The 27,508-nt window shown below is 36.6% G+C and overlaps 1 protein-coding gene and 1 long non-coding RNA gene across 2 annotated transcripts; one reads left to right on the forward strand and one right to left on the reverse strand.

The window, feature by feature from the left end:
- Nucleotides 1–13,973: 13,973 nt before the first annotated feature.
- LOC122312516 lies at nt 13,974–16,439 on the forward strand. The gene is made up of 2 exons (XR_006243203.1): nt 13,974–15,171; nt 15,569–16,439. It is a non-coding gene; the product is annotated as an uncharacterized LOC122312516 (long non-coding RNA).
- LOC122312515 (transcription factor MYB105-like) lies at nt 15,308–17,575 on the reverse strand. The gene is made up of 3 exons (XM_043127152.1): nt 16,767–17,575; nt 16,078–16,593; nt 15,308–15,848 (listed from the first exon to the last, which is right to left on the reverse strand). Exons 1-3 carry the CDS (start codon nt 17,302–17,304, stop codon nt 15,565–15,567), a joined length of 1,338 nt encoding a protein of 445 aa, XP_042983086.1. The 5' UTR covers nt 17,305–17,575; the 3' UTR covers nt 15,308–15,564.
- Between the last annotated feature and the right edge of the window lie 9,933 nt (nt 17,576–27,508).

The following is a 27,508-nucleotide window of genomic DNA, read 5'->3' on the forward strand; positions in this document are numbered from 1 at the left end:
AATTGTGCATTAATATGTACACCAATTTAATATGATTGATAAAAAAATAGATTTTATTAAAAACAACACTAATTTAAATTTTAAATATAAAGGAATCAATATTAGTACGCAGATTAGTACGCGATTTTACTTTTACATAGCAAAACTCTTCTCTCCCTTAATTTTTGATATTTTTGTTTTCTTATCCACAATTTATAACTAGCACTGGCCAATGTTATTATGGTCTAAGTTTTAAGGTAATTAAATTTTGTTTTCTTATATTATTTAAAGGAATTAAATTATAATATAATACTCATATTAGATTATTTTTGTTTTAAACTTTATAATTATCTAGATGGAACATATTCAACAAAACATCCCACGTTCACTGAATAGTTAGCTACGCAATATACGATTGTGCTACTTAAAAGTTTTTTAAATATATGATGTTCTTAGTATCAATTATTTAGCAAAGTACAAAATTAGTTTATGGTTTACATATATTACCTCTTTTTTATAATTTCTACATAGATCGTTTCCATAGTTCAACATTTTCTCTTAATTACAATATATGAAAAACTTAGATGTAAAATTACCAATATTCATGGAAGAATGTAAGTTTACAATTTATTTTTTTATTTTTTACTCGATTTTTTATCAATTTGTTAAAGGTGTTCCTAAAAATACTCAATTCAACTATAGAAAATGCTAGTTGGCCCCCTGAATTTTCTCCCTAAGTTTGACCACTAGTGCATTTTTATTTTATTTTTAAATGTTTAAAGAAGTCACCACTAGTGAGTTTGTATAATTTTTTACTTGTTAAATTAAAAAAAAAAAAAAAAAAAAAACAACTAGCAATCAGCCCAATGGTAAGAGCTGGGCAGCCAAGTAGCATTGTCCTTTAGCTATTTTTTCTAAACCTAAAAGTACCTGACTCCAACAAACTTATAGTCCTAGCTTCATCCTTCTATGAAACCATTGTATTTGAAGGTTAGATCCCTACATGCAAGTTGACTTTTTATATTTAGTAAAAGGGAAATGATTTATACGTCTTATGGGGTGTAAATCCTATATACTCTAAGGCTATATTCAGCATTACTTTATGAAAAATAAAACCATCGATAGTGGTTGAGCCACGAGACAGTTCAATTGTAATAAAGCATCCATAAGTATATGAAACAAGACTTGGGTATAAACTCGGACACGAATCTGAGCACCTGGCTATACTTGAATCCGCATCCGAGTTTATAATGCGGTTTGAGTTGACCCAATTATAACTTGGGTGAGTACCTGATTTTAATCGGATATTTAGATTTTGTCTAAAAAACGCTTTAGAGATAAGCACTATAACTACAAAATGACGTCGTTTTATCTTTTATGCATATTTCTTTTGAAATGTGAAACCCAATTACAAGTACCAGGTATTAATCCGAAACCCGCATTATATAACTAAACTCACATCTGGATAGGAGCAGGTGCAAAATGAAAATACCCGCTCAAATAAACTTGGTTTTTCAGGTTTGGTACTAGACCAAAAAAGGGGCTCATATGGACAATTGTAAACATGACTCATATTTTATGACATCTAGGTGTCGTATTCTTATGTTATCTAGTTGATCACTATAATTTGCAATTTTACATGTTCAATACTCTTACAAGAATGTTTTCAAGACAGTACCATCTTTGAAATAAAATTATTCTATCTTTGAATTCATTGCGTCTCATAGAAAGTTGTGTTCAAAAGCCAAAAAAAAAAAAAAAACAAAAACAAAACAAAATTGAGTTTATGGTTTGCATTTTGAGAACTTTTTTTTTTCCTTAACAAGCATGCTTTATATAGAAAACTAAATTAGAATATACATAAAGTTCAAGGTGGGTCTTTGCCATTGTCAAGATGTAGGATACATCTAGGAATGCTATTAAGAAGTATGCAACCAAGAGTGAAATTAGTTGTTGCCCATTGCGCCACCGAGGGCGCACACAAGTTTTGAGGTTGATGAAATTTGATTACCCTCCAATCTTCTATGGGGTGGAAATTTTGACGAATGTCATCTATGATTGGAGTTATTTGCCACATTGGTAAATGTGTTTAATTCATTATAGCATCTATAACAATTTGAGCGTCACCTTCCAAAATAGATGGCCTTTTTTGAAGTTGTTTTGCCATTTTGTTGCCAAGAGAGCTATTGAAGCTTTTGCAAAGGTTGGATTAGTTGTTGAAATTTTCAAAGTTCATACCTCCCAAATATTTCTATCTGAATCCCGACATACTGTTGAAGATGTATAGAAAGAATCTTTAACTACTACATCGAAAGAGAAGCTCCATTGATTTAAAGGCGGTGGTACCCAACTTAGCTTTTGATGAATTTTTACTTTTTGTTCTTATGCTTGTTTATAAACTTGATACATCGTTTCTAGTTGGATTGTAGCCTTCTTGAGTGAGAGGGTTGAATGATTGTGAATAATATCATTCTTTTGTCTCCATATAAAGTCAATCACTATTATTGCAAAAATTTGGAAAGAATATCACTCTGAGGCGGTTAAACCCAGGAAAGGAACTAGGTTAATTATTAATTGTATCCAATATGTCATTAAGTTGATCGACAGTAAAGCAAGGTTTAAAGGCTAGCTACTTTGTTGCCATATTATGCATGTAATTGGACATTCAATGAAGAGATGAAGCATTGTTTCTTCTTCTTCGTTGCACAGAGGACAATTTTCATATTGAAAATTTGGAATGATGTTGCTCAGTCTTGACCTTATAGAAAGCATATGCCATATTATTTTCTAGAGTAGTAGCTTGTGTTGATCATGGGTTTCATATTTCAGAGTTTTTTAAAGTTGGAAATTGGGGAAAACAATTCTTGGGGGGGGGGGGGGGGAACCTAAATCATTTGCCACTATTTGGTAAACATTTTTCACTGAGAATTTGACGTTTAAATTTGGGTACCAGGTCACTGAGTCATTCCTTTGGCTATTTTGAGGAAGACTTAGCATTTTCTTAATGTTCTAGGATCGAGGATTATTAGTAATATATAATATCATAAACTTTCCAAAGAGGGTGTACCTCATTCATGTGTTGGATAGCCTTTGGCTTGAAATTTTTCATAGTAGGGATCCAACGTTTTGATAATACATTAAATGATAATCCATTAAAGATTTGATAGCATTTACCTTTTGAAAGTAATTCCCTTAACTTTAAGATTTCATTCCATAACCATGAGTTTGCTGATTTTGGAGTTGCACACTCGAGAAGTCTATTGTGCTGAGGTATTTTTTTGATAGAATATCATGCCATAGCCCAATGCTTAATTGACTCAGTTCCCATCCTGTTTTTGCTAATAGTGCTAAATTCATGTTTTCCATTAGCCCGAGACCAAGTCCAGCAGAATTTTTTGGCTAACATAAAGATTTCCATGACTTCAAGGAGATATTGTGATTTGTGAATTTAGAAAAACTCCACCATATTTTTTTGAAGCTAGTGTTTAGCGACTTGCACACTAATTTCAGTAGCATAAAAGTTTGCATTTGATATGTCGGGATCGTGCTTGTCACCAATCTGATTAGCATTGTTCTTCCAACTTATGAAAGTAATTTTGACTTCCAACCTTATAATTTCTTGTGATTTTTTTCAATATATCATTAAAACTCTCTTTCTTTGCTCTATTAAAGGATGTGGAAGGCCTAAGTACTTCATTCTGGACGAGGATGACTTGTATGGCAGTATTTGGATTATCAATGCTTTGATCACAGAATTGGTGTTTCTTGTGATAAAGATAGAAGATTTGTTGAGATTGATTTTTTGCCCCAACCATTCTAGATATTTCCCAAGATATTCATATATGACTTGAGCACTTTGTATGTTTGCTCTTCCAAAGACAATGAGGTCATTCGCAAATAAAAGTTGAGAAATTGGGGGACTATTTATATTTAGTTGAATATTCTCAAACTTACCTTGAGCTTCTGATCTGGTTATTCATTTGGGTAGCACCTCTATGCATAAAATAAATAAATAAACAGAGATGGATCTATTGATGGCAAAAGATGTTGTTGCTACACATTCTCTTATTAGATTTATCCAAATGGTGCTGAATCCCAAAACCTCCACACTTTGAAGTTGAACAAAAGTTTACATTCTACATAATCAATGCATTTTCCATATCAAACTTTATTTCCATTAGTCCTCTTTTCCCTAATGCTTTTTTTTTTTTTTTTTTTTCGAGTGGTGAAACAACTCATGAGACTTCGATTTTTGGCTTCATAATACTTCTTCATTTTTTAGTTGCTTCTAGAGGTTGTGTTGAAGATGTTGTTCCCTTATCTAATTAGTAAGGTTGGTTGCTACATTGTACTTTAAGGATCTCGCTTTTAATTTTTAAGATGTTGACCTGAATTTTCCTAAAATGGACCTTATTCCAATGTTTAAGAACATCTTTGGTGGCTTTGTTTTTTTTTTTTTTTTTTTGCAGAGTATGTAAACTGGTGTCCCTCTGAATTGCTTGCTCCATGCTTCTTAGATTATTATTTGACTAGGTGGTTCATAGATCTAGAATTCCTCAAATTTAAAATAGTATCAATTTTGTTGAGTTTTTGTACTCAATAATAGAGGATGGTAGTACAAGGACGAGGAGTTCAAACGTTGAAGCGTGGAGTTAGGGAATAACAGTCTCTATTGTTGATTTATAATACCCTAATCCAACCACTCTCGAATGAGTGCTCTACCTTGTTTGTTATTTGTGCATGTAAAGGATGGGCCTGTGAATCCGGTGCCAATTAATCATTGACTTACAATTAGATTTCTCAATCCTCTTTTATAGGTGGATGCAAAGAGGCACCTCTAAATTTTTTGGATCGGTTAAGTATGTTGTTGAAATCACCAATGCGATACCATGGTCACGGAAAAGCCTTGATTATAGAATCCATATGTCTTCAAAAACTTGCTTTAAAGTGCCATTGAGCAGGGTTATAACCAAAAGTAATTAGCCATGAATAATATGGAGGATAAGAATAGATTAAAACAAAGATAACATTCATATTAATATTGATCGATTCAATATCTTTGCTTAGTCGCCATACAAGCAGAAGGCCATTTTTGTTCCCCAGGGCTGTTTAATTTACAAAATGGTGAAAATCAAAACTATTTACAATAGATAAGGTTTGTTCTACAGGCACCATGGTTTTCAAAAAAATATTATATTCGGATTATATTTCCTCATATTGGCCCTTAGAGGTCATATTGCTTTGGGTCTGGCTAGTCCCCTTAATTCCAAATCATTGTCTTCATTTAGCTGTGGAGGCATTTTTGAGCTTGTCTCTTAAGCTATTTTGAATTTTTTAGACATGGGTGAATGGGATCTAAGGTACAAGGTGACCTTTGATTGCTTCTTGTATTTCTTGATTTTTTCCATAGAGTCAGATTGCAATTCCAAAAGCATAATAGCCATTGTTGCGTCAACAGAGACGAGCTCAGGAGACCCTGAGATTTGTTCACATATGGGCTGATTTTTTTGTTATTTTTCCTTCAAATATTGCAGGTCATTAGGGACTTGTATGGGCGGGTTCAACCTTTTTATTGTTGTTTTTGGTTTTGGCAAAGATGGGTGGAAAGACTCTATCACCACAAATAGGCCTTTTGAGCTGGTGGGCTTCTTAACAATGAAAATTTTGTTTACTTGTAGATTTATGATTTCAAGGCCACTCAAATTAATATTTGAGGCTGACTAAGCTTGATCACTCCTAAATAGACCTTACAATATAAAATGAGAAAATGGGTAGTTGGGCTCACTTTGAAGGTTCGAATATTGACGGACCTTGTGTTTTTTCTGTTGTGCCTTAAATCCTCGCATTGTCAACTAAAGTTGTCTCCATTGTGAACGGTAAAGGGCCTTCTTTAACTCAACTATTGAAAAGAAAATTTCCTCTTGATGTGCAGTTTTTGTAAAGCCTTTAGGGTATAATTTGTCCTAGTGATGGGAGTTGCAATCTTGTCTAAGCTGGTGATGGGATTGCATTACCAGTGAAGTAATTTAATCCCTCTCTGATATGTTTGGGTGGAGTTAGAGCTGATAGATTTATTTCTAGATGGTAAAAGCCGTGCGACTGTAGCTCTTTGCCATAGATCGCTAGAAGATGCGTCGGTATACTCTTGTGTTGTGGGTTTTCTAGCTACCATAAGGTATCCAAGCGGTTTTTTAAAGCAAACTCAAAATTTTTTGGGCTCTTTCCATAGGTAAAATCTTTCGTTTGATGTTCCATAGTTGTCTTTCTTTGTATTTATATTGCTTCTTCCACCATTATACCTTTCCCCTTTTCATTTCGATTAGAGTATTGTTGATCTATTAATTGAAGAGTTTCTTTGATAGGAGTTGTACTTTGTGGCGTGGGGCTAATAACAACTGGTTTGAGCTCTAGGTGTTGATGGGTTGATCTGTGGTGATGGGGTGTTGATGGAGACTGAGGGTTAGAGGGGAATGGGTGTGGTTCTGCTTGGCTCGGGATTAATGGGGATGTGGGTAGGATTGACTGAGAATGATTCAGGTTAGGGGTCTTAGCTAGGATCCATGGTCAATATGGTAAATATATCGGAATAGATTTGAAGAATGTGCAAAATATTTTAGAGTGACCTAATCTTCCACAAGTGTAGAAAAAATTCGACAATATTTCATATTTAAAAGCTACCCATGTTTCAATGTTGTAGCCTATACGAAAAGTAAAACCTTGATGCAATGGAGATGTGATATCAATTTTTACTTTGATCCTGATGAATTTCCTGAATGTAATTCCAAATTGTGAGTCTTCTTCAGCCTCTAGTAAGTTGCCCAAAGCATTTCCAATATGTATAGCATTGTCTTGTGTCATGTGGTCTAGAGGGAGGCCTTATATTTGTATGTAGAAGGCTTGGTTGTTTAGCAGAATCTCTTGCATAGAAGAGACGGATGACCATGGTTTGAGAATTAGCAAATGTCCTTTAAAATTCTATGGAGCTTGGTTGAAGATTCTTTACTTGTCTTGAGGGGGTCGAAAAGTGAAAAAGAATAAATTAGCCTCCAGATCTTCAATTAGAAATTTTTATATGAAATTCTATGCGGTTTTGATACTTGCATGGATGACAAATTTATTCAATGGGCTTGCAGCAAATAAATGTCCTACCAGCACTAACTCTATTGATTTTTTTTCCTTCTTGCACTATAGTTCGAGCTTGAAGCTCTTTCCAAGAAAATGACTTAGGCTCAATTTAGATTATAAAATCATCTCAACTTATCTCATTTCATCTCATCATTATAATTTTTATAAATCTCAAAATAATAATAATATTAAAAATAATATTCTAATAATATTTTATTTAATTTTTAATTTTTATATAAAATCATCTCATCTTATCTCATTATTCAAATCCAACATTAGTTTGCAAAATTAAAGAATTTATATTCATCAGTAATGGGATAGACGAGTTAAAATTTTAAGAAATAGAGAAAAAACCCTATTGAGGAGTGGGGGGTCATTGAGCTGTGTGGAAAGACTCTATAGAGAGAGAGAGAGAGAGTAGAACACTAGAACTCATTCTCAATGATGCATTTTGAGAACTTAATAAAGCTCCTACTCGTGGAAATTTTGATAAAGAGCCACTTAAAACAAAAAATTAGCGCAAGTTCCCACAAACTTAATTAAATAGGCTTCATGAACATCATTGGGTTTTTTTTTTTAAATCAAGCATGCATATATTAATAAAATATAAAATATTACAAAACAGCCCTCCAATAGACGACTTCCACGTAGCCAACTCACATTAACTAGCATGTCCCCCCACTGCATGGTATTACGCACGCTGCCCTATCCATTCCCCATTCTCTCCCCACGAAACCAGACGACAAACTCTCTCCATTCTCTCCCACGGAACCCAGACGACAGCCCTCTCTGCCACAACAACGACGTAGATCTTTCCCATGGAGTTGCATCCATTTATTAAGGAGGTTAGGGAATAGACTTTAAAGGCTGGTTTTAGAAAAGAGTTTTGGTGGTCATGAACGAATTATTGTCGCAGTTCATCTCTTTTTCTGCGGTCATTCATGGCGCTGTGAACTGGGAAAGGGGTTTTGGTGGGGAAGGCACAGATCAATCTCTTTTTTAAGTGTGGGGAACAGTGCTCTCTTCATTTGTGGGTCTTAATCATGCGTGGGTTTGTGTGTTGTGAATTTTTCCAATTTTTTTACGTGACTTTGTGTTATTGGAGGGCTATTTTTCTTCTATTACCAGTTGGGCTGTTCGAAAGTGTTTATACATATTGCATTGTTCATTTTTTTTTTTTTTGAAAGAAATCACCATTTCATTAAACCAAGGAAGATGGAGTTACATGATTACAGGGAGGTCCAAAGACCACAACAACCGAATCCTCCTCTAGCCTAAGGGCATCCTTGGCCAGATTGTGTGCCATTTGATTGCCACACCTCCTGACAAAAACCACAGACCATTGGCCTAACCTGGAGAGTACCAAACCAGTGTCATACATGACCATTCCCACCCTATCCCATCTCTCAAGCTGATGATTAATGCCATTCACTATCTGCACAGCGTCCCCTTCCAGGATGACAGGGCTGAACTCCATGTCCCTAGCCAGAGAAGCTGCCTGGAAAGCTCCTAAACCTTCAGCCAATAGAGGGTCAGGAATGCTTGAGATAATGAGCTGCTTTGTAACTAAGATCCTGCCCTCATGGTCTCGGGCCACCAGACCAATGCCAACCTTAGCTTGAGGCACATCCACAGCAGCATCCCAGTTGATCTTAATAGAGCCTGAGGGAGGAGGATACCACCCAGTCATTCGAGTACTAGAAGCTTGAGGAGTACTTTTCCTACTTCCTTGGGCCTCCTTATAAGCTGCAAGTGATAAAGATGCTTGACTCACCACCAGGTTGGGATGCATGAAGGAACCCTCAAAAACCAGTTTATTCCTTCTAAGCCATATGTTCCTGGATATGACTGAAAACAGTTCCATTAGAGGTTGAGTACCCTGCTCTCTGAGGCACTCGAATAGATCCTTAAAACTGTCCACCCTGAAAGAGCTTTTTTGGAAAAATATGTGGCTTTGACTCCATACATCCATGGCAGAAATGCAGTTCCAGAGAGCATGAGTGGTGGTTTCCTCTTCCAAGCAACAGATAGGGCATATAGGAGAGTCCACAATCCTTTTCCTGCAGAGGTTGAGCTTTGTAGGGAGAGCTTCTAAGCATGCACGCCATAAGAAAGATTTGTTAGCATTGGGGATCTGCATCTTCCACAAGTCAGTCCAGTCCCTCTGCCTCGGTAACCCCCTAGAAGATTGTCCCTTGAGCTGTGCATAGAGTTCCTTTTGTAGGTGATAGGCACTCTTAACTGTGAAAGAGCCATCTTTGGATCCCAACCAGATTAGTTTATCCATAAGACCAGATGAGCTTAAGGGAATTCTCTGGATCACTGCTGCTACCTCAGGGCCAAAAACTTCTGTTATCAAGCCTCTATCCCACTGCTTAGTTTCTTGGTTTATGAGTCTAGCCACTTTCTCATCCTCCAGCAGAATGTTTACAGGTGATTGGATTCTGTAGCTTGTAGGTTGTGGCAGCCACCTATCTTTCCATATTTTGGTGCTTTGACCATCACCAATACGCCATATGGAGCCTTTTTCTATCAGACCCTTTGCAGCACAGAAACTTCTCCATATAAATGAAGGTCTATAACCCACTTTGGCTTGAAAGAAATCAACACTTGGAAAATATTTCAATTTTAGAACCTGTGCAGCAAGGGAATTGGGCTGTTGGATGATTCTCCATCCTTGTTTAGCCAAAAGAGCTAAATTGAAACTCTCAAGGTCCCTAAAACCCAAACCACCTGCGGATTTTGATCTTCCCATTTGACCCCAAGATACCCAGTGCACCCTTTTTTCATTTTGTAGATGGCCCCACCAGTAATGGTGCATAATTTTGTTGATTTCATTCAAAAGGGATTTAGGAAGTTTGAAAACTCCCATGCAATAAGTGGGAAGGGCTTGAATCACAGCCTTGAGAAGTATTTCCTTCCCTGCCTGAGAGAGAAACTTGTTTTTCCAGTTGCTGATTCTTCCTCTGATTCTGTCAGTGATACCCTTAAAAGCAGCATTCTTAGATCTACCAATGAGAGCTGGTAATCCAAGGTACTTCTCATAGCTTGAGGAGGCCCTTGTTCCAGCCAGTTTCAAAATATATTCCCTTGCAGCTGGCTTTGTACTGGAACTGAAGAAAATAGAGGTTTTGGTCTTGTTAAGTTTCTGACCCGAGGCTTCTTCATAAAGGTTCAGCAGAGCCTGGGTAGATGACCACTCTCCTGCATTGGCTCTACAGAAAATCAAGCTATCATCAGCAAAAAAGAGGTGATTGATGCTAAGCTTCCCCCTGGAAATGGGAAAACCATGAATCATCTTGATACTTTCAGCATGGTTCATTAAGCTACTAAGCACCTCAGCCACCAATATGAAAAGATAGGGGGAGAGAGGATCTCCCTGTCTGATTCCTCTAGTTGGGATAAAACTGCATTGAGAGCTACCATTTATAAGGAGAGAATAGGATACTGTAGTTACACACTGCATGACCAAGTTAATCCATCTATTGCTGAAGCCCATCTTACCCATGACCCTTCTCAAGAAGACCCATTCCACTCTATCGTAGGCCTTGCTCATGTCTAACTTTATGGCCATATATCCTTGCTTCCCTTTGCCTTTGGTTGACATTGCATGAAGAGTTTCAAAGGCCACTATGACGTTGTCCATAATCATTCTGCCAGGGATAAAAGCACTTTGGGACTGTGCAATAATAGAAGGGAGAATCAGTTTGAGTCTATTCGAGAGAACTTTGGACACCACCTTATAAAACGACATTGCAAAGAGAGATAGGCCTAAAATCCAGGACAGTTTGGGGACATCTGATTTTTGGAATTAGTACTATGAAGTATCATTAATAGCTGCAATATTACCATTCCCATTTAATATTTCCAGGACAGCATCAGTGAGATCAGCTCCCACAATATCCCAGTGTGATTGGTAGAACAAAGCAGGGTATCCATCTGGTCCTGGTGATCCCATTGGATTCATATGGAATATAGCACACTTTACCTCTTCAGCTGAAAACTGTTTGGTTAAGTTGGCATTCATCTCTCTGTCTACCCGAGGATGGACCTGGTTCAGACATGCCTCAATTCCCCTTGGATTTGATGATGTAAATAGATCTTGGTAGTACTGAGAAAACAAACCAGAAATCTCTCTCAAATCTGTTGTAAAGCTTTCATCAGTCCTCATAAGCTTGTGAATTCCATTGTTCTTCCTCCTCTGGTTGGCACATTTATGGAAGAATTTAGAGTTTCTGTCCCCATCTCTTAACCACAGTTGTTTTGCTCTCTGTTGCCATCTTAGGTTCTCTTCCTCAAGAGATTTATCAATTTCCTTCTGAAGCGCTTTTATGGCTGCTGTGTTAGAGCCCATATTTGACTCCTGCATCCTCAAAAGAAGCTTTAGTTGTCCTTGTATGTCCCTCTGTTTTTTCCCAAGGCTCGAGCTCCAATGCTTTAAGGACTCCTTGCAACTTTTTAGTTTCCTCATGAATAAATTCATTTTAGGGCCCTGAGCTGAACCCTGTGCAGACCAAGTAGATTTAACAATGTTGTTGCATGCTTCATGTACATTCCAGCTTGCTTCAAATCTGAAGATCTTCTTCCTTCTTGACTCAAAACTTGAATGCCTCATACCTCTCTTTGTAGCAATAACCAGTAATGGGCTGTGATCAGAAGTTTGGGCAGCAAGAGCACTGATGTTGCAATCACAGAACAGGTCAGACCACATCAGATTACCCATAGCACGATCCAGTCTTTCTTTAGTAAACTGATCACCCTCTCTATTGTTGCACCACGTGAATTTTGAGCCTTCAAACCCAAGGTCACTCAGGCCACACCAGTCCATAGACATTCTGAATGCCTCCATCTGTGAATATGGTCTGCTAGCTGCTCCCATCTTTTCATGGTGATGCAATATCTCATTGAAATCCCCCAAACAAAGCCACGGTTTGTCCTCCCTTGGTTTGATCAATCTCAACAGGCTCCAGCTTTCCCCTCTCCTTGATGTTTCAGGGAAACCATAAAAACCAGTAACCAAAATCTGTTGGGGGCTACCCTCTTCAGTGAGTACCATAGAAATATGATTTTGTGAGAAGTTTACTAAAGAGAAGTCCACATTGCTATTCCACAAAAAAGATAGGCCCCCACTGAGGCCTCTACTTCCCACCACAAAACTACAATCAAAATGAAGTTTGTTCCTCACTTCCTCAACCCTTTTCCTATCACATTTGGTTTCCATTAGGAATATGAAGTCGGGGTACTTAGACCTCACTAGGAGGTTTAATTCTCGAACTGTACGGGGGTTCCCAAGCCCCCTACAGTTCCAGCTGAGGCCAATCATTGCTCAAGGTGGGGCTGCTCCACAGCCTCCACCAGGATTGTATTATCACTAAACTCTGATAAAACATGGGTGTCTTTATGTTTTTTCACTGTATATTCTGTGTCTAACTGGGAGACCATTTCCCTTTTCTTATTGCCCTTCCTTTTAGGAGATGTGACCAAAGAGATAGAATGATTTACCTCTCTAGCCTTTCTTTTCCAGGTGGCCCCTCTTTGTCGAGTCACTGCTCCCGTGATGCGTGGCTTGAATACTTCTTCATTATTTGTTCCTTGTATCCGATCCCTATTAACTTCAGGTGAGGCTGAATTGAGTACAGGAGAGGCTAACTCCTTGACAGCTGGATGTTGGCTGTTAGAGATAACAGCCTCCACCATAGGTGCGATCAGAGACTCAGTTGGCATGTCCTTGCCTGGCATTGACAAAACATTTGCTTCCTTAACTTTATTTCCAATAGAATTAGTGTCTTCTTCCCCCCCTACTTTCTGTTTCAGGTTGGTTTCGCCTTCTTGCCCTTTTGAGGAGTCAGTATGCTGCCAATGCTGATGACTTGGGCCACCAGACTTGCCTCCATACTGCCTGCCATCAAAAATCTTGGAGTTCATTGGCTGAGCCCGAATCCAAGGGCCAAATTGCATGGTCTTTGGATCATCACCAGATGTAGGTCCCCTTTGTTGAGTGCATCTTTTCCTTTTGTGAGCCAAAATGCCACAGTGAAAACAGAAAGACTGTAGTCTTTCATATTTTATTGCGATCCAGTGTTTTATGTTATTCAGTTCCATCCATTTACCCCGTAGAAGGGGTTTGTGTAAGTCCACTGCAACTCGTATTCTCATACATTTCCCCCATGCCACCCCATCTGAGTCTGCATCGACTCTAATGACATGGCCAACTGAGGAGCCCAACTGTTTACCCACTTCCTCTGTCATTGCTCCCCAAGGAAGGCCGTGGAGTTGAATCCAGAAGGGTTCAAAACGGAAGTGGATGTCATTTAAAAGAACATCTTCATCAAATTCTAGGAAGGATACTAGGTTCCTATCAAAGAACCATGGCCGACCCCCCAAGACTTTTTCTTTATCACCAAGAAACTGAAACTCGATTAAAAATTTAAGGTCCCCTAAATCTTTGAACTTCACCCATCCCTCCGATCTCCATATGTTCGACATGGTGACTCTGAAAGCCTCACTATTTATGCCTTTTTCGGACAACACTCCTCCAACAATGCAATGTTTGCTACGTGAAGATTCCTCTGATGATCTTGCAGAACAGACCTTAAAAACTTCCCTTTCAGCCGAAGACAGGTTCAATCTCTCCCACCTTTTGGCAAGATCCTCCTCCTCCATATTACAGGTTCACAAGTATGGAAGAACGAAAGGAAAGAACAGTACTCCCACCAGGGAAGACCAAACCACCTTACACGAGCAAGGGGACTGAAAAAACCTTACTCAGCCTCAGACTCGCGGGAGAGAGAGACAGAGAAGGCACCGTCTCCGATTTGCTTCCTACTTATCACCGACCACATCTCTTCTATTGCATTGTTCATTTTGTTGTGTAGAGTGTTGGGTTTTATCAATATGGAATAAAGGCCCATAATAAGTCCAACTTTAATACTACATCTCAGCATCTATTTACTTCCTTTCCTTGCCCAACTTTTGTCTGGTTAGACACCTAATTGTAATTGTAATTTCTTTTTAATTACGGGAAGAATCAATAGCGTTAATATTATCACATTAACGTTGTCTTCTTCGCTTTTGAAAACGGTTGGGTATCTGTGGATGTGGATCATGTCATCAAATAGTCATGTTTTCTAGTATCAGGAAATAATAATCAATATCCCAAAGGATTTTCGGATCAACCAGCTCAGCTGCTTACTATGTACGTAAGACAAATTGAAACAGCTACCCCCCATGTGGGTGGCATGAATTCTCAGGAGATTCTGCTGATTATCTGGGAAAAGGGTGTTGAACACTGTCTATCATGAATGCACAGGAACTGTGGTGTTATGCAGTTCCAGAAATTGTGCCTGAGTTTTGCAGGCCCATGAGAAAAGGATGTCCTGACTCTGAGTAGTTCCAATCCCTTGGGTTTATTTTGTCTTTGTTAGCGTCATCATTTTCATTATTTCAACATCCCCATAATACCTTCTCCCACACCATTTTCTCAGCCTTTTCTTGCAGTTTCTAGCAACAAGCCAAACAAGCTTGTTTGGATTACTTATTCATAATCAGTATTCAAATGTTAAATTTCAAATCATGCCATCAAGAAATATATAAACAAGAACATTAAAACTTTAAAATTATAACTATGACTGATCAGTTGATCAGGCTTCCCATTGTTTGATCCTGGTGTCCTTTTCTCGGTTCTTTTCAGAAGGAATGACAGCTGTGTTCTTGCTTCTTAGTTTAATGGGATCTGAATCTTAACAATCCTTTCTTTATAAAATTATTCCGGTACAAATATATTAAAATAGGGTATAATTTTCATTCCCAAATAGTTCATTTCAATGACAACTTCTCATGTTCTAGGCCAAGGATCTTTAATTAATTCCCCTTATCGTGGGTTATCACGTCGGACTCCAATGGAAGCATTTCTTTTGATGTCCCCTTCTTGATTTGACTATGTAATAAATGTCCGGATAAGTTTCTTAACTGCTTATCTTTTTCCTTTTTGTTTTTGTTTTTCTTTCTGTTTTTTTACAGGCTCGATCTGCTATACGCTGTATAATCTGCATCTGCTTTGGTTTTCTGGTTCGTTCCTCTTGTTTCCTTTACGAATTTCAATGCAATGTTGACAAGGAAAAAGTAAATAGATGGATGGCGTTTGTGACGAATATTAACATATAGATATATACATATATATATATATATAACTTATTTTTTAACCTTGTCGGGGAAAAAAGAGTCTCATATATATGGGCAAGGACCTCACTAGAGGGTTACAAGAAAAAGATGGTGGGACTAAGCCTTGGACAAACAGATGCGGGTTTGTACTGTCACTCAACTGGAACAACAATCCTTTCTGTTAATTACCTCTAATGGCCTTCTTCATTTATCTTGGATCACATCCACATCGAGTCACTGATCTTTTGATGATTCTGTGAAAACTTTGTTTTCTTTTTCAGCTTTTCATTGTTTCTAATTTCAGGTGGCACCTACTCCAAGAAAGTCAATGAATGGTGGTGGAATGGTCTCAAAATGGCTGTCTACTTCGCTTTCTGTGGATGATAATGAAGGATCACTGGCTGAAACCTGAGGTCGTGGTGCTGATGTGTCCAAGAAACTGTAAGGGTTGTGATTGGTTGACTGTTGCATTGCCATTAAAAACGGAGAGTGGTGGTGGGGATGGGGATAAAAACCAGATGCAGCTTGAACTTCTTCACGGGGCCTATCCCAAGATCTGCCCATCTTCTTATTGCTCTTGGGACCTGATGAACACAAATTAATCACAAGAACTCAAGATACACAAAAAGCAGAAGATAAACAAAATAAATCAAGACATTCAACTTGGTTCAGCTGCAAAGAGAGCGACAGATCAAACAATGGAACAAGAAAATGAGGCACGATATGAACGAATGACAAAATCATGAGTAGCAGCACAGATACCAAATGCATCCAAACTGAAGGAACAAAAAGGAATAGGGGCAAAGGGCAAACCAGGGAAGAAATCAAAAGACGCCTGTTGTGCACAGAAACCACTGTAAGGAAGGACTTTGCTGCTTGAAATTGCTTCTCCACTGGTCATGAGGGGTGAACCATTTAAGCCACAATCAATCACACTACTGGCACCATTAAATGTTCCAAATGGAAAAGAAGTATTATTGATTAGTCCTCCGCTTGGGAAATCGAGACAGTATGGTAGTGTTTCTGTTCTTGTGGCTGCATCTCTGCAAGCAAGGCTAGGATTTTCCTCCATCCTCCTGTATACAGATTGACCCAACTTCCTCCTCCTGTAAGCACTGGATTGTTCTCTAAACTTCCTAGCCATTATAACATGCCAATGGTTCTTGACTGCGTTATCAGTTCTTCCAGGGAAAAGCCTAGCTATCATGGCCCATTTATTGCCATAAAGTCTATGAGCTTGCATTAGCCTTTCTTCTTCTTCTTCGCTAAAAGCTCTTCTGTTGATCCTTGGGTCTAACTGGTTAAACCATCTCAGTCTGCAACTCTTACCTTTTGACCCAGAAAATCCAATAAAATAAAAGGAATAATTCTTATAAAGAAAAGAATAGTGCAACTATTTTGATATATATATATATATAAAGTTCAACCTAAGGATAGGAAATATTATTATGAAGAATAAATAACTAAAATGCAAGGTATTGATCTTTGTCTCACTTCCTTACCTGATCTTCCTTCCAACTTCTCTGCTATGAGGTTCCAGTTCTGGGGGCCATAAAGAGCCACAAGTTCCTTGAGCTTGGTATCCTCTGCAGGCCTCCAATGTCCTCTATTGCAAAGCTTTGACTGCCCACTATATGTTTCCTTCCCAGTCAGCGCATTCTCATTCTCATCCGAGTCCTTATCATCCAGGCCGACATTCTGATTCATTCTTTCATTGTTTTGCCCAAAACCATATACGCCGTCAGAGACCTTAACCTCCCCAGCATTATTGTTGTGGTGCTCTTCAAAGCTTCTTGTAATGGAGTTCGCCATGAATGGGAAACCCCAACTAGCTCTCCTATTTTCAACCTCAAAACTCTTGGAGATAGTACTTTCTTGTGAAGAAGAAACTGCAGTAGCTACTCCATAGTTGGGAATGAGGGAGACAGAACCCATGTCTGCATAAACCATCCCCAGGGGCGAAGTGATAGAGGAAGGAGTACGGGATGAGTTGCAACTGATCAGGTTACTTGGGTTTTCTTGTGCAAACTTGTTGGTCATGCCCTTATTTCCTATATCACAGACGCGGACGATTAAGAACTGATATGTGCGATGCTCTTTGTTGCCTATTGTGCCATCACCGGAAGCATTCTAGCTAGCTGCTAAGATACCAATATAAGGGTTTCAGGTAAACAACAGAAACAGTTTAGCAGCTCGAAACAACCGAAACAGCGGAAGTGTTATTAATAGAGAGAGACCCTCGTCTAGACTTCCCGGCCCTCTCACAGACTCGGAATATCAGGCAGAAAGAGAACATACCTTTAAGAGTAGTTAGGCACCCTGACCCACCCCTGACCTTTTTTAACTCATCAACTAGTTCTTATTATTATATTACTATCCTCACTATTCTCCAAACACATAACCCCCACGTTATTCGCACGTGTGAAAGTGAGACACAGACCATTTATCTTTCTCTCTCTCCTTTTTCTACACCTATATGGAGGGGTTGGAGGTTCTTAGGGTGTCCCCTTGTTAATTGACAAGAAAGAGTAATAATGTGATGTGTGCCAGGTTGAGGTTGTGCAGAGGCTAGACACCTCTCTTTTCAAGGCAGAAGAAAATGAGACTTCAACCCAACAAACACCGTGTCATCACTAGTAAATAAGCTACAGTCGCCATCTTCACACATCACTGCTTTTAAGTTTTAACCATATGAAAGGAAGTTTAACTTAGTCAGTTTACTACCTGAAGTCGACCCCAATGCCAAATGCTTTGGCAAAGTCTAACTTCGTTAGGTTGTAATTAATCTGATCTGATTTCATTTTAGATATATTTTAGAATCGAATTAGAATATCTCAATTTTAAAATTTAAATAATTGATATTGCAATTATTACATCCTTAAATCAGTAATGGTATCAGTACTTCTATTTTTATTTATTTCGGTCGGATTTGGTCTAATTTTTCTGATACAATAGACCTTAATATAATATATTGTAATATATTATAATTATATTATAGAATATAGTGGTATATTATAATTTATAATATAGTGATATAATATTAATATAACTACTAATACAATAAACTATAATGATAATATATAATTATTTATATAGAATTTTAAAATTTAATATCATATTAATTAGTAATTTATCATATAATATAAAATTATTTTATATATAATTATATATATTCTACATAATATAAAAATATTTTTTACAATATAAAAAATTAAAATATATATATATGAATCGGGTCAATCCGATGTTAAAAAGTAAAAAAAAAAAAAATCAGAATCGACCAATTTTCACCGATTTTCAAAAAAATAGAATTGATATCAAACTAAACATAACATACCGATTCAGTTGGATCCGATCCAATTTATCAGTTTTCTGGTTTTTTTTTTTTTTTAATCCCTAAACTTCATTAGTCTAGTCTCTCAATAAAGTTTTGTTTGTTTAACTTTCTTGGTTCATATTAAAAATATTTCAAATAATTTATATATAATAATGAAGTAGAATAAAAATATTTAATAACAGTTTAATTCTCAAACAAGCCTTTATACATCACCAATTGAACTTGCACTTATAATAAAAATACATTTTATTTTAACAAGCAGTTCATTTGTTATTTGATTAAGTTCAAATTTATTCACGAGCTTCTTACCAAAATCGATTATTCAATTTAATTACAAGTTTTGACAAACAAACTTTAGTTTTTTGTTAATATATTTATATAGTTTATGTATACATATACTAATTATTATAGACAATGCTACTCCCACAAAGGGATTCTACCGAAACCTTCACCGAAAACGTAAATATTTTATATCTCTTTTTAAAATATTTTTTTAAATTTAATAAAAAAAATTTAAAAATAAATAAAAATCATAAACTCATTTAAAAATATTTACTTAACTATTAAGTAAAAAAATAAAAATAGGGAATCGGTGGCCACTATATGTGTACACAGCATTTTCCAATTATAAATTCAAACATGTATGGTTTTAGGAACACAACTCCTTATTTATCTCTTCAACTATTTAAGATATTCTCATTACAAATATAAAGATAAAACTATAGCAAAATAAATGCGTAGTTATTCGAATTTGTACGAGTTGGACTAAGATATATAAGAGGTTTAAGGTTAAATAATCGATCATAGTTTTATATTTCTGAACAACTTATTACATAAACTAATCAGGCTAACTCAATTATAGTTTTATTAGTGTTAACCTTCGGTGAAAAGCTAGATGATAGAAACTAGCAATATCACCCGTGACTCTTCAGCCATTGGCCTTTAAATGAGTCTTTCTCCCTAGGTTTATGAAGAATATATATTGAACATCTATTTTGCTAACTCCTTGAGTGGAGTCCTCTGATCTCCTTCTCATCCTTTCCATTCTCCATTTTGCTCCTAATTGAGCCAAACTTACTCATTTTTCTTTATTTTTTTTAATGGTTCAAGTCAGATCTACTATATATACTTTGGGTATATATCCTCCTTGCCCCATGCACCACATCATTGTTCCCCTTAGTCATCAATCGATTGTATCCAACAGGCAACTATTAACCATAAGCTAGAAGCTGATATTCACAAGAACAAAAGGCAGAAAATTCTACAAAGTCCACCTCAGTAGTTCTAAAATATTCACAACTTTTGTCCTTTGCTATTTCGGTTGTAACCAACTTATTCTATTTTTATTCTCATCTTTGATACCGCATGTTGCACTACCTGACTACATAAAGGCAAGAATCTCTTGTAATCGTTGAGTTGAATACACTGAATATTTGCATAGGCATTATACTCTCCATCCTAATATGGTATCCAGAGCCAGTAGAATAGCAGTCCTTTCCTTTTCATTAGGGCAACGTCTTCTCCTTTCCACCCATCACCCCTACCTTTGTGCCTTCTTCATTCTCTCATCTAGTCTCCATTAAACTCAATTCTGAGAATTATATTGCTATGGAAAGTTAGATTAGAGCATACTTACGAGGCCAGGATCTGTTTTCTTATGTAGATGGCACACAGACACCACCCCTCAAAATGCTCCCTTCCGAACCCAATACTAGTCCCAAAATCACCCCATGTTTCTCTCTTGGCAATGAACAAATCAAATCATCTTGAATATCCTATTCTCTTCTCTAACAGGCTCTGTAGTTGCTCATATGATTTCTACAGGCACTTCCCACAAGCTCTGGACTTACCTTGAATCCATGTTCAACTCTCACTCCCAAGCCAAAGAGTTTCAAATCATATTTCATCTTACCAATTTATCTAAAGGTGACCAATCCATTTCGGATTATTACAGCAAAGTAAAGATGTTTGTTGATACATTTGCTACAGTTGGGAGCCCACTTTTAGACAAGGAATTTGTTGCATACCTGCTCAATGGTCTCGATCCCAACTAAGAATCCTTCATCACCTCAGTCACAACCCGAACCGAACCCATTGCCTCACATGAGCTTTATCACCTTCTTCTCATATGTGAGAGTAGGATGACTCATAACTCTCATTCCCCCATATCCTCATCCTTTGAACCATATGCTAGCACAAATAGCCCACGAGACCAAAAAGGTTGAGAGTTTTACCGAGGAGGTCGAAATGGCAGAGACCGTGGAAGGTTTCCCTCTAACAGGGGACGTTCTTACTCCCATTCACCTCAAAATTTCTCTTCACCCAACCATACCCAACAGCGGCCTACATGCCAAATATGCAACAAACCTGGTCATGTTGCTTTGTAGTGTCACTTTCAGTTTGATCATGCCTACCAATATGACCCTCCCTGATCCTTCACTGCTAACTATACCTCTCCATTAGCCATTCCAAATCAAACGTGTTATCCAAATAGCGTCGCAACTCACCATATAACCCAGGACATTTCCCATCTTAATCTTTCATATAAACCATACAATGGATAGGAACAAATTCGAGTTGGCAACGGAACAGGTCTTCCCATACATAACATCGATGAATCTTCTTTTTCTATTAACTCTACCTCCTTCAAGCTTTCTAATCTTCTTCACGTTCCCTCAATCACAAAGAATCTTATTTTTGTGTTCCAATTATGTACTAATAATGCGTGTTTCTATTCCATGATACCCATTTTTCATGAAGGACAAGGTAACTAGGAAGCTCCTCACCAGTGGACTAACTCTTAATGGCCTTTATCACTTCCCCTCCTCTCTGCTGTTGTCTTCTTCATATGTTAGTCTTGGTGAGAAAGCTTCAATCGTCTATTGGCACAAGAGATTTGGCCATCCCTCTCTCGAAGTTGTCTCCAAATTGTTGCATTCTCACTATTTGCCTTATTTCCCAAACCATTCTTCATTTGTTTGTTCTGATTGCCCTTTAGCCAAGGCACATCAGTTGCCTTTTTCTTTAAGTACATCTTCTTCTGTAAAGCCCTTGGATCTATTATGGGTCGATGTATGGGGCCCAGTTCCAATTGTCTTAAGAAATGAATTCAAATACTATCTTTCCACAGTTGATCATTTTACACGTTTTACTTGGTGTTTTTTTCTTAAAAATAAATCGGATGTCTTAATTGTTCTCACCTCATTCATTCAATTTGCTGAACGGCTTTTTAATACAAAAATAATTTTGATACAAACCGATGACGGAGGAGAATTTCTTCCTCCCACAAAACCTTGCAAAACTCCTGGCATAAACCATCACTTTTCTTGCACTCATACCCACCAACAAAACGACCTTGTAGAGGGAAAACACGACCATATTGTGGAAATTGGGCTTACACTTCTAGCCCAAGCCTCTCTCCATTTTTTGTTTTGGGCCAACACCTTTGAAACTGCCACTTATCTCATAAATTTACTCCACACTCCCATCCTACAAAATCACTCACCTCACTTCATGATTTATCATAAACACCTCGATTATTCTTTTCTCAAAATTTTTGGGTGTGAATGTTGGCCCAATCTTTGCCCTTATAACAAACACAAATTAAGTTTTAGATCCACTTCATGTCTTTTGCTTGGATATAGCTCATCTCACAAAGGTTACAAGTGTTTTGATTATAACAAAAATTATCTCTATATTTCTAGCAATGTCACTTTTAATGAGACAAGCTTTCCTTACACAAAGCTCATTCCTGTTCAAACTAGCCCACAACCTAGTTCTCGTATAATGCCTCTTCCGGTTTTTCCACTCTCTATTCTTGGCCCAGTCCCACATGAGTCCAATCCTTCTATTTCTAATTTTCATCCCTTTAACTCTAGCCAATCTTGCCTCTACCTCAAAACAGTCCACTTTCACATCTTTCTATCCCAAACACCTATTCACCCAATCCGCTTAATCCATTACCCACTCCATCTTCTCATTCCACACCTCAGCCCAACATATCCTCATTTGTTCCTAATTCCCCATCATCTTTCCAAAATCCTACTCCTGAAATCCCTAATTCCTCAACTACAATCTCACCTCCTTCGGCTCCTCCTCAAACTTCTTAGTCTCACTCTCTCTTAATTCCTCCACATTCCCCGATTATAACTCGCTCTCACACAAACTCCTCCCGATCTTGAATCTCCCCTGATGGAACTGTTCTGCATCCAACTTAAATTGTTTTCTCTCCACTGTCATGGTTCCCGATGAACCATCCTCATACACTATAGCCTCTAAATTTCCTGAATAGCAACCTGCCATGTCTCAAGAATATCAAGCTCTCATGAAGACCAATTCTTGGACTTTAGTCCCTCCCTCCTCTGTCTCTAATGTTGTTGTTTGTCGTTGGGTATTTTGCACTAAGATGCACTCTGATGGGTCTATTGAAAGAAGAAAAGCCAGACTTGTGGCCAAGGAGTTTCACCAACAAATTTATAGACTATACCGAAACCTTCAGTCCTGTGGTGAAACCCTCTACAATTAGGTTGGTGCTGTCGATTGCTATTGCTCGTGGCTGATGTCTTCGTCAAACAAACATTCAAAATGTATTTTCTCCATGATAAGCTCTCTGAAACAATCTTTATGCAACAACCGCAAGGTTTTGTTGATCCCTTGCAACCAAACTTTGTCTGCAAACTCAACAAGGCCATTTATGGCTTCAAGCAAGCTCCACGAGCTTGGTTCTCGGAACTGAGCTCATGGTTTATCAGTTATGGTTTCTCAGCATCTAAGGGTAATCCTTCTCTGTTTATACTGCATACATCAACCCTTTGCATGTTCATTCTAGTGTACATCGATGATATGGTCATAACTTCTTCATCTTCGGCTGCTATTGATGATTTAATTTCAACTCTTGGTAACATGTTTCTAGTAAAAGATTTAGGCTCATTTTCATACTTTCTCGATTTGGAAGTTGACAATCTTACTGATGGTATTCTGATCACTCAAAGAAGATATATATCTAATTTGTTAAAAAAGGCTAATATGGCTGGTGCTAATCCCATTCCCTCCCCCATGTCGGCCTCAATAAAACTCTCCAAGTTTGATTCCCCTTCTTTTGATTATGTTACTTTGTTTGGAAGTACTGTTGGTAGTCTGCAATATCTCTTCTTAACTAGGCCTAATGTGTCTTTTGTTGTTAATAAAGTGTGCCAATTCATGCAAGACCCCAAACTACTTCACGAGACAGCAGTGAAAAGAATTTTATGTTACCTAAAATCCATCATAAACTATGGCATTTTCCTCTCCAAAGCCTCACCCTTTACACTGCATGCCTACTCTAATACTGACTAGGCAGGGTGCTCAGATAATAAACGATCTACATGAGGATATTGTATTTTTCTTGAAAATCATCTTATTTCGTGGAGTTCAAGAAAGCAACACAATGTTGCTCGTTCTAGCACAAAGGCTGAGTACAAATCCTTAGCTAACACAAGTGCCAAACTTATATGGCTGCTAACACTGATTAAAGAGCTTGGTTTTTCTCTTTCAAAACCCCCTATCTTGTGGTATGATAATCAAGGGGTGACATATTTGACATCTAATCCTATATACCATTTTTGCACTAAACATATGGATATGGTTTTTTATTTTATGCGCGACAGAGTGGCTGCCAAGACACTACAAGTGCATTTTTGCAGCAGGAAAGATCAATTTGCGGACCTGTTTACAAAGCATTTGTGGCTTATTGGTTTTCCAGTTTTAGATCAAGTCTAACTGTGTGTGACACCTAGTTAGACTCGTGGGGGTGTATTAATCATAAGCTAGAAGCTAATATTCACAAGAATAAAAAGCAGAAAATTCTACAAGTCTAACTCAGCTCTAGAATATTCACGACTTTTGTCCTTTTCTATTTCGGTTGTAACCAACTTATTCTATTTTTATTATCATCTATGATATTGCATGCTGTATATTTTTATTCTCGTCTCTAATATTGCATGTTGTACTGCTTGACCATATAAAGGCAAGAATCTCTCTGTAATCATTGGGTTGAATACAATGAATCTTTGCAAAGGCATTATACTCTCCATCCTAATAGCAGCAACTAACCACCTTCATTCTCTACCAACACACGAACATGTGCACAGCCTCTATAATCACTTGTAATTATTAAGAATATAATACAAATAATTAAATTTACGTTATTTTATCAGTTTAAGCTTTTGACACACGTGGTTTTCACAGTAACATCATGACAATTAAGCTTCCTCCATTAACTTATCAAGCTGTGATGACACCTCTCATATCTACTTTCGTTTCTTTCAAGATCAAGTTGACACACTCTCTTATCCAAAGATGAAGAATGAGAGTTCATATATAAGCGAACTCGTCCAAGTATAATGCTAACACAATTAAGCACAATATTACTTAATTTGTAGTCATTCTAATAAGCCAATCAAAACAATCAATAACAATGTTGTTTCGGTCACCTACCCGACTTCGCGCGCCTTGAACTCCTTTCATGAAAATTAGGCCAAAAAATTCAGAACAAAACCAATTTATTGACTCCATTTATTAATTTGAGTTGTAAAAATTGTTATTGGATATTTGTTGAAATCCTCACTCTCCTTTTATACCTTTAAAACTAAGAGCCTATCACTTTATAAAAAAAAATTAAAGTGTACTGTTTGCTGAAAATATCTGCAATCGAATTTAATTTTCTTGCCAAATTAATGTGAATCCCATAGTACTACATATGGTTATAATTAGTAAATTTGGGAATTAATTGTTTTTTATTTAATTGGCTAAAGTTTCATTTGGTTACATAGATTAGATATGATGATAAATATGTGAATAGTAGTGAAATGATTTGAATTAAAATTTTTATGAAGTTTTACCAAAGCAGAGAGAAAAAGCTATATAAAAGTATTATAAAATTAAAATATTATTCGAATATAATTTTTTTTATTTGAAAATGTTGATATATATATATTGAAAATTTATAAAAATTGTAATGATTATATAAAAAAATTGAAAAATTAAAAATAAAAAATATTTGTATTTGAATAATGTTTAAATATTGAGACGGAATGAGATAGTATATGAAATCAAACAGGGCCTAAAGCTTCTTGCAGATCCCAATTCCTACATTATCTAAATAGTATCTTCTTCATTCATAAGATCACTAGAATGTAAATTCCAATGTTAATTCTTATCAACATGTAGTAGTCTGAACAACTGATCTTATTTCCAATTACCTCGACATAATCCAAGATAACATGAGATTTACCTTATTTCAAGACTATTAAATGTTATAATGACATATTATATATATATATATATATATATATATGTAATTATAAGATCGATCCCTATGTGACTGACCCCTACCGAGAAGAGAAGGTCTCCTCCTAAACCTTTTTATATTTTCCCGCAAAATTCGAAAGATCAAACTCAATAAAACCAGTTCAAAGGATGGGCCATCTAGGGCGAGTTCTAGACTGCCTTACATTATTGGCTGAACTGAACTCTTACCCAAAAATAATAGAAGAAAAAGAAAAACTTCAAAAAGGACGTTCTGTTTAATATAGAAAGAAAAAGCTCAATAAATTAGGAAACTTCTTCAGTCCTCACTTACTCCACGTAAAACCCAATGGCAGACGTTTTATATTAAATTTTGCAGTGTGTCAGGAATTATATACTGCCTGTGCTGTGAAGAACGCTCAAAAGGGTTTTTGGTCAAAAACTTTGAGAGCCAACCGGCCCTGACAATTTAGAGTTACTCCCAACCTCTACAACTCTCTTAATTAGAACATAGGGTCCCAACCAAAGCAGGCAGGCATGTTTGTGTGTTTCTAAATATTTTTTTCGTTCGCAATGAGCTGAGTGGAGTCTGTGACTGTAGTAGTACTAGTTCATGCCCATAGCATTTAAGATGCATGTGACCAGATCATTGGACTCTCTTGTTGTCATCATGACCAGGATAGCGTTAGACTTCTAACTGTTTTGAATATGAATCATTGCATTATTTTGCAACAAAAAAAAAACATGTTATTTAACTCAAATTTAAGGGTTTTATACGATATGATCAGATGTATAGCTTCTACTTGTATGAGTTTGTGATTCTGACGAGTATGCAATTTGTGATTCTGACGAGTATGCAATGTACGCACATTCGCAGGTGAAAAGCCACGTTAAGTCATCCCCTCGTTTGGAAATAAGAAATATTTATCTTATTTTATCGTTATAATTTTTTTTTAATTTTTACATAAAATATAATAAATAATTTAATTTTTTTAAAATCTTAAAATAATAATAATTTTAAAAAATAATATTCTAATAATATTTTATTCAACTTTCAACTATAATCTCTATTCATTTCATCTCAATTCATTATCCGAACTCTAATTTAATAGAAACAGAAGCATATCACTAATCTATGAGTAGCCCCTTGGATTATATCAATAGGTAAGAACAATGACCACAGTAATTCTAGCATCTTCATCTATGCATACAGAAGATGTATCTATATATATACGTTCTTGATCCGGTTTGTGACTTAAGAAATTTCAAATAAAAAGTTTGCTCGACGCTCACACGAAACTTAAGCAGAGAGTTTACTCGACACTTGTTCTAACAAATATTAGATAGAGAGTTTACTCGATACTTACTTGACACCTTGCTCGAACAAATAACACAATAATTGAAAAATTAAAACTTTCGCCATATAACCCTATATGTATATTAATTATGAATAATATAGTCATTCTGAGCATTATATCTTATCCCAAAGTGTATTTTGTCATTTTTCAAAATAATAAAATTATCTACAATTTTATAAATATAGACACATTATGAAACCACGTAAATTTTTATACCGTATGGTTGATTTTTATTTTTAATTTACTTCTCTATCATCGTTTTTCC

The sequence above is a fragment of the Carya illinoinensis genome, chromosome 6, assembly GCF_018687715.1.
Source record: "Carya illinoinensis cultivar Pawnee chromosome 6, C.illinoinensisPawnee_v1, whole genome shotgun sequence".
NCBI classification, from domain to species: Eukaryota; Viridiplantae; Streptophyta; class Magnoliopsida; order Fagales; family Juglandaceae; genus Carya; species Carya illinoinensis.